This window comes from Sturnira hondurensis, unplaced genomic scaffold (genome assembly GCF_014824575.4).
Source record: "Sturnira hondurensis isolate 20B ecotype Veracruz unplaced genomic scaffold, ASM1482457v3 Scaffold0003681, whole genome shotgun sequence".
NCBI classification, from domain to species: Eukaryota; Metazoa; Chordata; class Mammalia; order Chiroptera; family Phyllostomidae; genus Sturnira; species Sturnira hondurensis.
In genome coordinates, this window is record NW_028076312.1 from 6451485 (window position 1) to 6464700 (window position 13216).

At 46.6% G+C, this 13216-nt stretch overlaps 1 protein-coding gene across 5 annotated transcripts in view; it reads right to left on the reverse strand.

The window, feature by feature from the left end:
* PSD3 (pleckstrin and Sec7 domain containing 3) overlaps positions 1-13216 on the reverse strand; it is a 572156-nt gene that overhangs the window by 286467 nt on the left and 272473 nt on the right. For all 5 annotated transcript variants that reach the window (XM_037042118.1, XM_037042117.1, XM_037042121.1 and 2 more), the window contains 2 exons: positions 12027-13113; positions 8945-9340 (listed from right to left, as the gene is read on the reverse strand). In XM_037042118.1, coding sequence (XP_036898013.1) covers positions 8945-9340; positions 12027-13113 — 1483 coding nt within the window. The remainder of the gene's footprint in view (positions 1-8944; positions 9341-12026; positions 13114-13216) is intronic.

The window sequence follows — 13216 nt, forward strand, 5'->3', positions numbered from 1 at the left end:
ATGTTGAGCAAAAAATAAGCAAGTTACAAAAGGAAACGAGAAGATAGCATGGACATGAAGTTCAAAAGTATGTGAGTGAATACTGTGTGTTGTTTATGGATGCACACCACGGAGGAAGAGTAAACACTCACAGGTAACAGGTCCCTTTAGGAAAAGAGAGAGAGGAACCGGACCAGGGAGGCATCCACAGGAGTCTGCAATTCACCCACAGTGCTTTCTTTCTGACACTGGGGGGTGAGAGCACAGGTCTTGGTTATCTTCTGCACTTTGGGCAGCCTGAAATGTCTCGGGAGTTGTAAAATGTCAACTGCACAATGGCTACCCTTCTGAGAATAGCTGCATGTGTTTGGTCCAGCAGATGAACAGAACAGCAGGCAAAGAGGTTAGTAATCCCCCCAACTCCCAGCTCTCAGGGTCCCATGTCCAAGCAGCTGTAAATATTTCTGCCTCAGTTTGGCTCCATCTGGAAAGTCACCCTGCCCGACTCTGCCCCCCCCCCCCCCCCCCCCCCCCCCCCCCCCCCCCCCTCCTGCGAAGNCCCCCCCCCCCCCCCCCCCCCCCCCGCTATTTACACTTGCCCCCTCATCCTTCAAAGCCCACTGCAGAAAAGCAGGCCTTCCAGGAGGGCCTGGTGGCACTGCATGCTGAGCAGCCCAGCCTGGGAGCCTTGCCACCTGGCTCTCTGGGCCCTCTCGCACACCGGAGCTGTTTGTGAGGCTACCTGCCTCCTCGCTGGGAGGTACCTAGTACCTAGTACAACACAGTGCCAATGAAGTTCTTCATCCAAGAAAATCTGAGTGTCCAGTATGTGCTAGACCCTGTCACGGGATCTCTGAGTCTCAAGACTAAAGACTTGGGAAGTTCACTGCCTAAAAGGACAGGCCCATACCTGACTAAGTATAACATTATATGAAGGACCCAAAAATAGTGGTTAAATGAATGCTGAGTGTGAATAATGAACTTTTATGATTTTGTTTCATGATAATAATTATTCAATACCTCTTATTTTCTCTATACTAAAGTCTTTATATTACTACTCTTGACTAGAAAATGCCAGCTTCCTTGTGTTGAGGAGCTGCTAAATAGAGTAATTATAAACACAATAAAGTGAACAACCATTAAATCTCTTCACCTTCAAGCAACCCAAGGCCCTTAGGATTATTATTACAGATCCACAGCATCCTAAGTCAGTCTGACCACAATGCATTCACACCAGGTGACTGAAAAAGTTTTGAATATTTCAGGTGGTTCTATTACTGATAATAACAGCCAACACTTATGGAGTAATCATCAAATGGTGTAAATTATTATCCCTTTTCCCAGATAAAGATATTGAGGTTTAGAGAGATGATTCACCAAAAACAGAACAAAGGCATAGTGACCCAAGACTGGGAATTGAACCAGCCACCTTTCGTTTTGTAGGATGACACCCAGCCAACTAAGGACACGGGTCAGGGCTGCAAACCGTGGACCCGTGGATAACCTCCTCACCCAGTACTGCGAATCTTGTGTTAAGTAGCCTCCGCTGAGAAAAAAGGTTACTGCTTCCTTTAAAAGCAAAAGATTGCGCTGATAGGCAAATAAAAAGAGTGCTGTATCATCCTGACTGGTTTAAATACTAACTGCAAATCCAGTTTTTATTTAGAGCGATGATTCTCCTTGTAATAACACAGGGCCAAAGTCCTTCACCATTTGATGTCTTTCAGTGCATTCTATGATAAGAGATCAGCCACTTAACCAGCAATCCACAGCACTCTTCACACCAATGCCTCCCACTATCTAGGGCACTAACCTGTTTGTTTTAAGGTTTAAACTACGGAATTAGAATGTTTCTGGGAAACCCTATTTCCAATCCAGGGCCACTTCCTGAAGTCATCCCCAATTTACAGGAGAGGCACCGAAAAAACAGGGAGAGCCCAAAACACCAGAGCCGAGGCCAAGCCTCTCTGAAAGGAACCCAAAGAATGGCAATGACCAGAGCACATGGCTTCCACGAGGCACTCCCTGGCAGCCACGCCAGCACTAGGCAAGGGCACAAGCCCAGAAAGCTACCAGGAGACTCACCTTAGCACGTCTTCCACGAGGATGGGATCGGAAAGACACGCGAGCAGCACTCAAGCCTTCCTGCAGAGCTCCCCTGGGGCCTCAGCCACTCCTGACCCCCGAGCTCGCTCACACCCACAGCTGCAGTGTCACCTCTAAATGCGGACTTCGAGGCTCTCTTGCTGGTCTTCAGTCCCACACTCCCACTAGTGGGTGCACACGAAGGACCCTTGTTGTCCTCAAGTTTAACTGCTTCAACTGCCCCCACTGGTGGGTCCTCACCTATGAACCCTGCTGTTCTCCCTGACTCCTGCTGATCTTTGCTTGATTCCATGTCATCCACACTTGAAATCTCTCAATCTTTTTGACTCAGCCCACATGCCCTGTCCTTATGGTTTTTCATCTTTACCAGGATTTTTCCTATCTGTTTTCTTATATTCCTATTATCCAGACTATTGCAAAATCACTATAGGTTTAAAATGAATATCCACAAAATAGAACTTAGCAAATTCTTAAAACAAAACTGCAAGTTGAGCGCTGGCTGATGTGGCTCAGTGCCAGGCTCAGCTGAGTGCTAAACAGTGAACCAAAAGGTCCCAGGTTAAATTCCCAGTCAGGGCACACACCTGGGTAGTGGGACTGGTTCCCAGTCGGGGGTGGGAGGTGTGTGAGAGGCAACTGATAGATGTTTCTCTCATACTCGGATGTTCTTTACTCTCCCCCTCTTTCTCCATCCCCTCCCCGCTCTCTAAAAATCAACAAATAAAATCTTAAAAGACAAAAAACCAACCCTGTAAATTGACTGGTAGGCTACCTCCACTTTACCAATAAGGAATAAGGGGTGCCTTGAAGTAAAACAACCTACCCCAAATCAGGCAGCCAGGAAAGAGGATGACTTGACCTCCTGTTGTCTGACACCCAAAACCCTTATCTTTGCCACCCTACCTCGGTGCATTGTACTCTTATGGGAAAAGTGTATTTCAGGACATCCGGTAATCAGGGTTTCAAATAAGCTTAGAGTTTGGAGGATGGTGCTGGCAGCTGAGAAGCTGGGACAGACCCCGAACCCATGTCAGAGTGGCATAGTGACAGTTCTCAGGGACTACTGTCATCAGTATTACTATTAATTCTCATTTATTTCTCTCCTACTGTGTACCAGCCTTGTTAAGCTGCTTGATCTTCCCTTCTTGATTCTTTTCCCACTTGATTATAATCTCATCTGCTTCTCCCTCCTATACCAAATAGGCATTACTCATTCGGACTTACCCTGGGAAGGGTTCCCAGATTGTAATTTACTCAAGATCACACACCTAGTAAGTACCTGAGGCAGCATGCGAACCCAGATATGACTGTATCTGAAACCTAGCAGAGTCCCTCCCCCTTATCACTGACCAAGGAATCCTTTTTGGCCAAACAAACAAACAAACAAAAAAAAACCCACCATCACAACCGCTTTAGGAAGCTAGAAAGGGAAACATGAGAATCTATTTTGTACAGAACAAGTTTGAAACAGTAAAAGAAAAGACTAAGAGACCAGGAGAGTCGCAGCAGCCCCATAATGAACCTACAGGGCAGAGAGCTTCCCGCTCCTCAGGACCACAGAGCTGAGAACCCACGGCCCATCTGCTCTCCAAAGGTGATCTTTCAAGTCAAAATCTGTTCCTCTGTCACCAGCTTAACTAATATCACATTATGTTAACATTTATACAGTCTATTAAAATGCCTGCAGGTTTTCAATTGGGATGTCAAAAAATGTTGAAATCACATGTCAGCAAATTTCTGTATTAATCTTGTTTCATGTGACTTTTTTCCCCAGACAGAAAAACACTGAAGAGAGAGACTAGCTGATGAAGAGAGAAGATACTTCTAACTGCCAGCATTCCATCTGAGAAGGAGGGAAAACAAGAGGAAGGCACAAAACCGCAACTATCAAATTCAAAGCGACCCAAGTCGGACTGAAGCACTCTTCTCAGGCTTATCAGTTGCACAGAGATGTAATTCACCTCCTCTGCTGTACTCCGTATCCTGAGCCATATCTGAAAGAAAACCTAGGAAGCCGAGGCACAAAATATACCTATTACACTAAAAGGGTAATTTGAAAAAGGAGTTTTGTATATTTCAGAGAATCAGAAGAGAAGTGCTCCTGCCATGTTACTGTATTTTCTGTCTTTCTCCTTCTACCTTTCCAAACCTAAGCTCCATAGAAATGGACAATATTCAGCTCTATCCATGGCCACAATGACAACGTTTGTGCCTTACACTCTCCAGGTCAGAACTTACTGATTGGAGTTGCAGTCATCAGCTGATGGGCCGGCGAGGGAGAAGCACCCAGACACAAAGGAACCCATTGGAACATGTATTACTGTAAGTCTCTAATTATCCTTTCTAATTTTGGAGCCATGTGACTGGACTTCACACAGCACCGCTGACCCACTAGCCTGAGTGCTCTGGAGCTGGACCACAAAGGGAGGGGATGCTACCCTGTGCTCCTTCATTAAAATATTGTATTACATTCACAGGGCGAGCTACTTCCTGACGGACACGCGGTTCCCTGGTTAACACTCAGTGTTCAGGGCACTCACAGCACCTGGGAGAATTTTTCCTGTCTAGATTTACTCCAGGATCTTAAAAGACTTTTTAAAAGGATTTTTTTATTGTTATTCTCTTATAGTTTTCCCAATTTTTTCCCCTTTGCCCTCCTCTGCCCAGCCTACCCTCTGCTTCCAAAGTCCACCCCCACACCGCGTTATCCATGTCCATGGGTCATTCATACATGTTCTTTGACTAGTTCTTTCCCTTTCTTTCCATCATTATCCCCTCCCCACCCCAGCCACTGTCAGCCTGTTAAAAGACATTTTCACCTTACAGAGAGTAATCCATTTGGTATCACAAAGGTAAGGTACATATAATCCTTTAAAAGACAAACAGTGAACACCCATACTCTCTAAAGATGTCCTTTCTAACCTGATACGAAACTACAACAGATTTGAAATTATTTCCTTCTCTGACCTAAGTGGAGGCAGGAACATGGATGAACAGTCTGCCTCTAGCCACCAAAGCATGGCTAACTCCCAGACTGAAGGGCATTCCTGGAAGGGGGCGTTGGGTTTGCTCAAGTGCTGCAGGCTCCTCATCAGCTCTCCCCACCCACTCCGCCCTCCTTTAAAGCGCAGCAATGGGGAGCAGTGGCATCCTGTGTTCAAAAGAAATCACTCAAATACAGCCATTGAAATAATCTCAACAACTAACTAAAGGTACATATTGAAACCAAAAAGGATTTAAAGGGTATATATATATATATATATATATCCTTTATATATATTTAAGGGATATATATATATATAAAGAATGAATATATATATATATTGCCTATATATATATATATATATATATATATAGGCAATGCCAAACAAACATATTTTTGTTTTGAAACCCAAAATATATTGGAGCCTGACTGCCTGGGTTCAAATCCTGGGTGTGTCACTTACTGTCTGTGTGACTTTGAGCAAGTTACTCAACTGCTCTGTGTCTCACTCTCCTCTGGAAAGGGGAAATACTAATAGTTCCTTTCTCCCAGCTTATTATGAGAATTAAGCACGATGTATTTACTAAATAACCAAACCTACTGGATGCATATGATATAAAACTGTGTTTAGAGACTACCTAAAGTAATCTTATCATATTTTCTACTGGCTGTCAACTAACACTAAAATCAATGCCTCAGCAGGGATGGGCTTAACTTTTGTGGTTCATGTCTAGTTAGAATGCCAGAAGCATTATCAGGGGCACAGACATCACCCCTTTGCAGCTCGTCTTCCTTGGAGTTCACTTTATCCAACACAGTCAGGACCCTCCCCCTCCCCCGGGCCAGTCCACTTCCAAGAAAACAGGAAGGCTGGTGAATGGATATGGAATGTTAGGCATGTGTACTTGTTTTATTTATTGTTTTCCTGGTGTAAATACCTCACTTATTAATACAGTTGAAAAGAACTCGAACCCCAACACTTCAGCTCGGAGAGCTTGGCTGTGGCCAGTCTGCCGTGCACTCAGCCTTCTCCTCTGGGTTTCCCTGATGGGCTGGGTACCTGGGTCTGCTTCCTCACCTCTGCAGAGAAATGCTCTATTTTAAAAGCCTGCTCACTGATTCCTTTAAAAATGTATGGAGACATGTTTATTAATGCTTTGGTAAATTTTTTCTCAAACTGAAAACACACCACTACTACCAACAAGCAACCCTACAATCACCAACGCAGACGCCCAGCTCTCCAGACACGCGGCACTGAGAGAAATTCGATTGAGAGAGAGAGAGTCAGTACATGCGATCAGACAGCCTAGAACAGTGACTGTTCCTGGTGTAGGAACCAGGCAATTCGAACTCTGCTACAGAATCTGTTATCGGGCAAATCCATCCCACCAAACTGGGACTCTGATTCGTTACCGTAAAGCAAGGCTCTCTAAGGCCCCCCTTCAAGTGGGAAAATGGCATAATTCTTCGTCCTACAGCTCCTCTGGTTCCACAGCTTCCCCAAAGCACCAAGAGGCAAAGGGGGGAAAACAAAAGAAAGAAAATGCATGAAAGTTATACCAGTTTCTTTAAAAGATCTTAGGATCACTGAGACTGCCCCTTTTAAAGATTTTATTTATGTTTTTAGAGAGAAGGGAAGGGAGGGAGAGAAACATCTATGTGAGAGAGAAACATCAATCAGTTGCTTCTCACACACCCCCAACCAGGGACCTGGCTTGCAACCCAGACATGTGCCCTGACTGGGCATCGAACCTGTAACCTTTCAGGTTACAGGCTAGCGCTCAACACACTGAGCCACACCAGCCAGGGCTGCCCTATTTTTTTTTAAACCCCAAACTGACACATATACACATGGGAAAAGTGCCCAGAGCTGGGTGAGAAGTTCGGCTGGCTCATCTCTAAGAGTCTTCTCATCCAGTATTAGAATTCAGTCTTATCGTTGAGAAAGATCTCAGGGTTCAACAATGCAGGTGACGCAGCTGAAACCTCATCTCAAGAAGGCCTGAGGCACACCACTGTCCAGGTCGGAGGCGCTAAAACACTCTAACCTACCCCAGGACCCTCTCCGAGCTGCCTCACTCGGAGCTACTGATGCCTGGCACTGTGGCTACCCAGGGATGACGATTCTCTATTCTGAGGGAGCAGACCCCCACTTGACAAGCCCCCCTCCCAATTCCGTCCTGCTCCCACTCAGTGACGTTCACCTCCTCTTTATTTGCTCACCTTCCCTGTGGCTTCTGCAGCAAAACTCTCAGCCCAGAAGGCTCAGCTCCCCAGAAAGTTGTTCTGGAATTTTAATGAAAATTTCTCATTACCTGTGGGACAGCATTTTACCACAATTTATAGTTACCGGAGATACTGATGGAAAAATGGGACGGAAGCAGCACCCTCCACTCAGAGCCACCCCCTCTCTGGGACCCTGCCTCAGAGACACCCTCCTTCTCAGAACACTCCCCTCTCTGGGCTGCCTGCTCTCAGGAGCCCCCTCTTCTCAGGGGCACGCCCCTGTCAGGGAGACAGGAAGTCCGACTGGGGGCTTATCAGCCACCCGATTCTGACTCACACACTTACTGGAGCTCTTACTTTGTACCAGCACTTTGCTGGGTACTTTACTCTCTTTAAATTGTAGTCACACAGTGTACTGGGTATCATCAAGCCTATTTTGCAAATATATAAAGCAGGTTTCAGAGGGAATAATTGGTTTGCCCAAGTAATTCAGACCAAGGTGTCATGCTTTTGAAATCTGTGTTCTCTTCATTATTTCACTGAGACCCAAGAAGACAACCCACACCCATGGTCCACTTCATGTGGAAACACACAGCTAAAACACTGTAATGTCCTGGTCAGTCTTGACTACGCTCATTCAATGAATTATACACCTATAAACAAACTGGTTATAGAAAATGCTTAATACAGGATGAACTGCTCACTAAAAGAGGTTCCTCGGAAAACTGTACTATGAACACTCATTTTAAAAACAAGGGCTGACTTTTTTCATACAGCTTTAAAACAGTTTTTCCCCATTTAACCCCCGCCCCGCCACCTCTACCCACACACACTGACACACTGTCATTAAGGAAAACTATATCAAAACTAAATTTATAACATCTTTAGGAAGTTTATCAGGCTCTGCCAACTGATGGGGATATTAAAGAACAGGTCAATGGCCCAAGGGTGATGAGCAAGAGGAAATGGAATGCTAGGTAATCCAAGATAGGGAATCACTGAATGACAGGTATGGCACACACAACCTACAGAATTTGTCACTCTATCTCCCAGGTAGACAAACCCTAAAATAGAGAGAGAGTAAATATGTATAGTCTTGACCAAGGCATCAGCTCCATCGCGCTCCCAGATAATCACATCCTTACCCCGCCACTGCAGGAACGGGAAGACTGTCTGCCAACAGGACCTGACAGAGCAGAGGACGGGAGGAACTCTGGTGACCATCTAATCCACATCAGCGATTTATGGTTAAGGAACCTCTGGCCCAATCAAACAACCTGCTCCATGTCACCAATCGATGTCAGTGTCAGCACGAAAGCCGAGGCCTGTCAGCCTCCTTTTCACAGCCCCATGCCACTGCTACCAGGGCTGCACCACCCGACCTAATACCTGCTCGCCGCTCACAGAGAAGTGCTCAGGTATGTGGCCAGTTTCTACATGGGCATCCAAGAAATACCACCAAACAGAGTGACAAACCACTAATGTGCACTTGACCTGCCCCTAAAACTCACATTACTTTTACTCACGTCATTCACATTTATGCATAGAAACTGGCCAAATGCTTTTCAAATATATTCCACACTCAGATTTCCCAAAGAGACAACTCTACAAAACCCACCAGCACAAAATCAATGAGAACGGGACCAGTACCTTCCCCAGAAGACAATCTCCGGGGCGCCTTTCACGTAGCTGGAGTCCCCAGCGTCACTGAGCCCGTTGGTGATCCCGCAAGAGTAGCCCATCACTACTCTGCCATCTGCTGAGACGCCCAGGAGGTCCTGCTGTCCTCCGGCTGCTGTCCGCTCCAGGAATTGAGTGCCTTCTCTAATACGCTGCTGGATCATCGGAGTGAGGGGCATCTCAAAGCTGAAATAGCTGTCGGGCTCGGAGTACAGCGTCTCCAAGGACTCAGCACTGTAGTACAGGGAGGTGTTGTCCAAGATGGTTTCGAACTGGGAGCTGTACACATCCGTGGAGTCCTCCGTGTACCCGGGGCCCAGGATATCCTCCTCTCCTCCCACAAGGTGCTCCTCTTGTTCAGGAATCCTGGGAAGGAAATAAGAGTGGGGAATTTCAATCGTGGGTTAATTTTTTTCTTTTTATTTTTTTCCTCTTCAACCATATAAAAAAGATAATGTTCTGTAGAACTAACACTAGTACTCACCAGGCTTATGTCTTAATATTTTGGGGAAGGAAGATAACACAGACCCATGTTCAGGTTGAAGAAAAAAAAAAACTCCTAGCATACATGTGCTTCACTACCTTCAGAATAACTTAACATTGTCTCAAACTAGTTTCCTTGTATGTGAATACATCTAGTCCAATGAATATTTGAATAAAATATTCTCATTTTAGCCAGCTAAACCCCAAATTCAAAGTATTAACAGCTACCGCCATGCTTAATTTTAACAGAAGCAGATAATATATTGTGTAAACTTAATGAAGTAAAAATACACTAAGCTTTCATCAGTCTATTTATACTTTCTGATTTAAATAAGACCAAACACCTCCCAGCAAATGACTATATTAGAATCCAATGGCTGCCCCCTGCTGACAATAAGGCAGCATTGCAGACAGATTTCAGGTCCAAAATTAGTAAAGGGTTTAAAAATAAAATAAAAGCCGACAGACATGTTTATTGCAAGGCTAAGCAAAACAGTGAAAACATAAAACAATTTGTAACTGAATACACAGGGGTGGGCATTAACTAATATGTAGCATGTTCTTCAAATATTAAATATGAACAGTAGGATAACTAAGTAAAATTTTAAACACTCAGTTAAGTGCAAGAGGTCGAGACTTACAAACACCTGGAGCTGAACTCGGGATGTGCTTATTACTAGCTATGTCACTTTGGCAACTTTACATAAACTCTCTGAGCCTCAGATTCCTACAAATAGAAAAAAAAGAGAAATAGGAATACAAATACCTCCTAAGTAACCTACAGTCCTCCTAGGTATTGCCAGAATTCACCTTCAACAAGACAGCTGTCTTGCTTGTTTTTAAATTACTGAAGGCCTGCCACGTGCCAAACATGATTCTGGGTTTATACTTCTCAGTGGTTTCTCACTGGACTAGGAATAAAATGGAAAGTTCCTGTAACGAAGCCCCTCCCCGCACGCTGACATCCCACCACTCTCCCCAGCTCCTCATGCTCCAGTCACACCGGTGGAGTGTCAAATGTTCAAACTTGCCAAACTTCACACAGCTGCAGGCAACCCAGCGGCCCTCCCTAGTGCATGCTGCTCCCTCTGCCTGGAACAGTCTTCCCGCCCGTTCTCCCCCTGGCTCCCTCAGAGTCACCCCTCAAGTCTCAACCCAACAGTCATTTCCAAAGAAAGGCCCTGCCCAAGTCATCAGATGAATTAGCCTCTCCTGCATCAAATGATTATGTCTAGTGTGTCTCTCCTTTTCCTTCACAGAACCTAGCACAATTTATGATCTCGTAGCTGTTACTGTGTTTCTGTGGTCAGTGTTTATCTGCAGCAGTAAACTGCATGAAGGCAGGGGCCCTGGGCCATGTCTATCTTAAACATCCCTCTGCGCCCAGCATCTAGCAGCGTCAAGGGCACAGAGGACAATCAAGGAATACTGGTGAGAGGAAACAAAGGGAAGGAGGGAGGGAGGAAAGGAGACGTGACTTAATAACCCACAGAACAGCCGAAGTACATATTCCCGTGGGGATACAACTGCTGCGCCATGTGCCACACACACCCCAAGCAGGTTTGGAGGGAAGTCTGGCGATCTCATGCGCTGGGGGGCTGGGCGGGAGGGTGAGGAGGAGGAGCCCTGACAGCCATCCCAAAGGAAGGGCATTCTCCGTGGATTTGTTACCTAATCACAGAAGGAAGAGGCATCTCCTTATACCAACCCCACAAACAAAGAACCCTTCAGCCTGGACGCAGATGTTCTCCCATAAAAACTATGAAACGTGGTGTCATGAAGACACAGGGAAGAAATGATGGTGCAAATCTGACATGACAGAACAAATGGCAGCCTAAAGGAGCACCATGCAGCCAGACTCTGAGCAAGGAAATGAAGAGGCAGGTCACGTCTTCCACCCATCGGGCTCTGTGCCGACGTGAACGCTATGTCAGAAATGAATGGAAAGGCCAGGAAACATCACATGGTGCCGAGTTTACTTGTCAGGGACATAATCCAAACATACTGTTCCCGTGAGAAAGGACTCTCATGCCAATGCCACGAGACAACGGAACTGTGCAGTCCACGTCTGACCTCTGGACCGCCTCTCTAAACCTAAAACACCGAGTCAGCCAAAACCCCGTTTGTACACGTATGTGGGCTGGTTGCAGGCACTGGTCGTGCACCAGAAAAACGTGCCTAAGTTAGGATGTAATGAGTACGGGATGGGTCAAGAGTCCAAATCCTTTCATATTATTAAAGACAATTGTGGGGTGCTGCCATCACCCTAATATTGGAAAACTCGAAACCTGTCAAACACGACACAACGTCAGAGGTGCATTCACATCGTTCCGGGTTCCCCGTCTCGCCATCACTCTGCTTCCCTGGCCCATGGCTAACGGACAACGCCGTAACAAGGTCACCTGACCAGCTCAGACACTTAGACGGAATCCAGCGCACAGTGGCTTCTTTTCCGTTCTATGATTAAAAGCACCCAGGACACTGTGAGTTGAGCTGTCATTGTGAGAAAGGTGACAGTTTCCTAGTACACGTCCCAGGTGTCACAGACAGCAGGGCAATGGGGACTCACCTCTCCTTGTCTCTCTCCAGGTCAGATTTCTTCTCAAGATGTTCTTTGTTTTCCTTTAGGAAGACTTCATCCTCCCCACTCTCAACAAGAGGCACAGGGGGAAATGCCTCTGACCCTGAGGCGGGCCTCCCTGAAGGACCTCTCCAGGCTTCACCCCCAACACTCTCAGTGGCACCGGCTGAACTGCACAAGCCAGCAGAGGAGATGACATGGCTTGGCACTTTGGAAAGCCCCTTGCTTTCAGGAGAGGTAGATTTTGTCTCCAAATCCACAGGCTGCCGTGTCTCTCTTTTCTCCCCTCCTGTCCATAGTATGTCCACCCCTTCAAATTCCACGTGTTTGACCCGGCATGGGGGGCCTGCAGAGCTGCCTCGATCATGTCCCGCCGGGTGCTCTCTCCCCAGATCAGACCTCCACTCTCTCCAAACACCGGCACTGCCCACAGAGTTGTGGGTCGTTGCTGTGCTCCCCAGCGAGGCCGTTGGACAAGCTGGCTCCTGCACACTGACAGCCCCTTTCCTCCCAGCATTCGCCTGAGTCTCTGCCGTTAACAGCACTGTCAGGTCCTCCTGGATGCTCAAATGAAAATGGTCCTCCGTCGTAACTTTGGCTGAGAGAGGTATATAAGGCAGTCTTTCTTGGCCAGCAGGGAACAGTGTGCTGCTGCTGGCCCTCTGTGTTTGATGACTGGCAGTGCCCAGCTCTTTTTCCAGCCGCTGAACTGGAAAACTAGAAACAGCATCTTTGTCCAGTACCGCTGTAGCCTGTAGCGTTCCTGAAGCTATTCTGGCTTCAGTAGCTTTCAGAGCTGAAATCAAAGAGTCTATGGGCTGTAAACGTTGCTCTGTGCGGTGGCTGTGAGAGGGGGCCTCTCCAACACCTTTGGGTCCTGCTGTAACACTGTTGGGCCCAGAGTGGGGGCCAGCAAGGAGCCGGACGCCCTCCTGCCCCTGTGGGCAGCATGGCAGAGACTCTGCATCAAACTCGAGAGAGGTTCTTAGGCCTTCTCCACCTTCCTCCATGGTCCCATATTCTGGAAATTCATTTGTGACATTCGGTGGGAGTAAAGTGCTTCCTCCATGATCACCTGTGAGCAGAACAGAATGGACACATGACTTGCTTTGAACCACAGGTTCCCATGTGTACTGACAAACATCCACACATATTAGGCACACAATAGTCTGTATTTG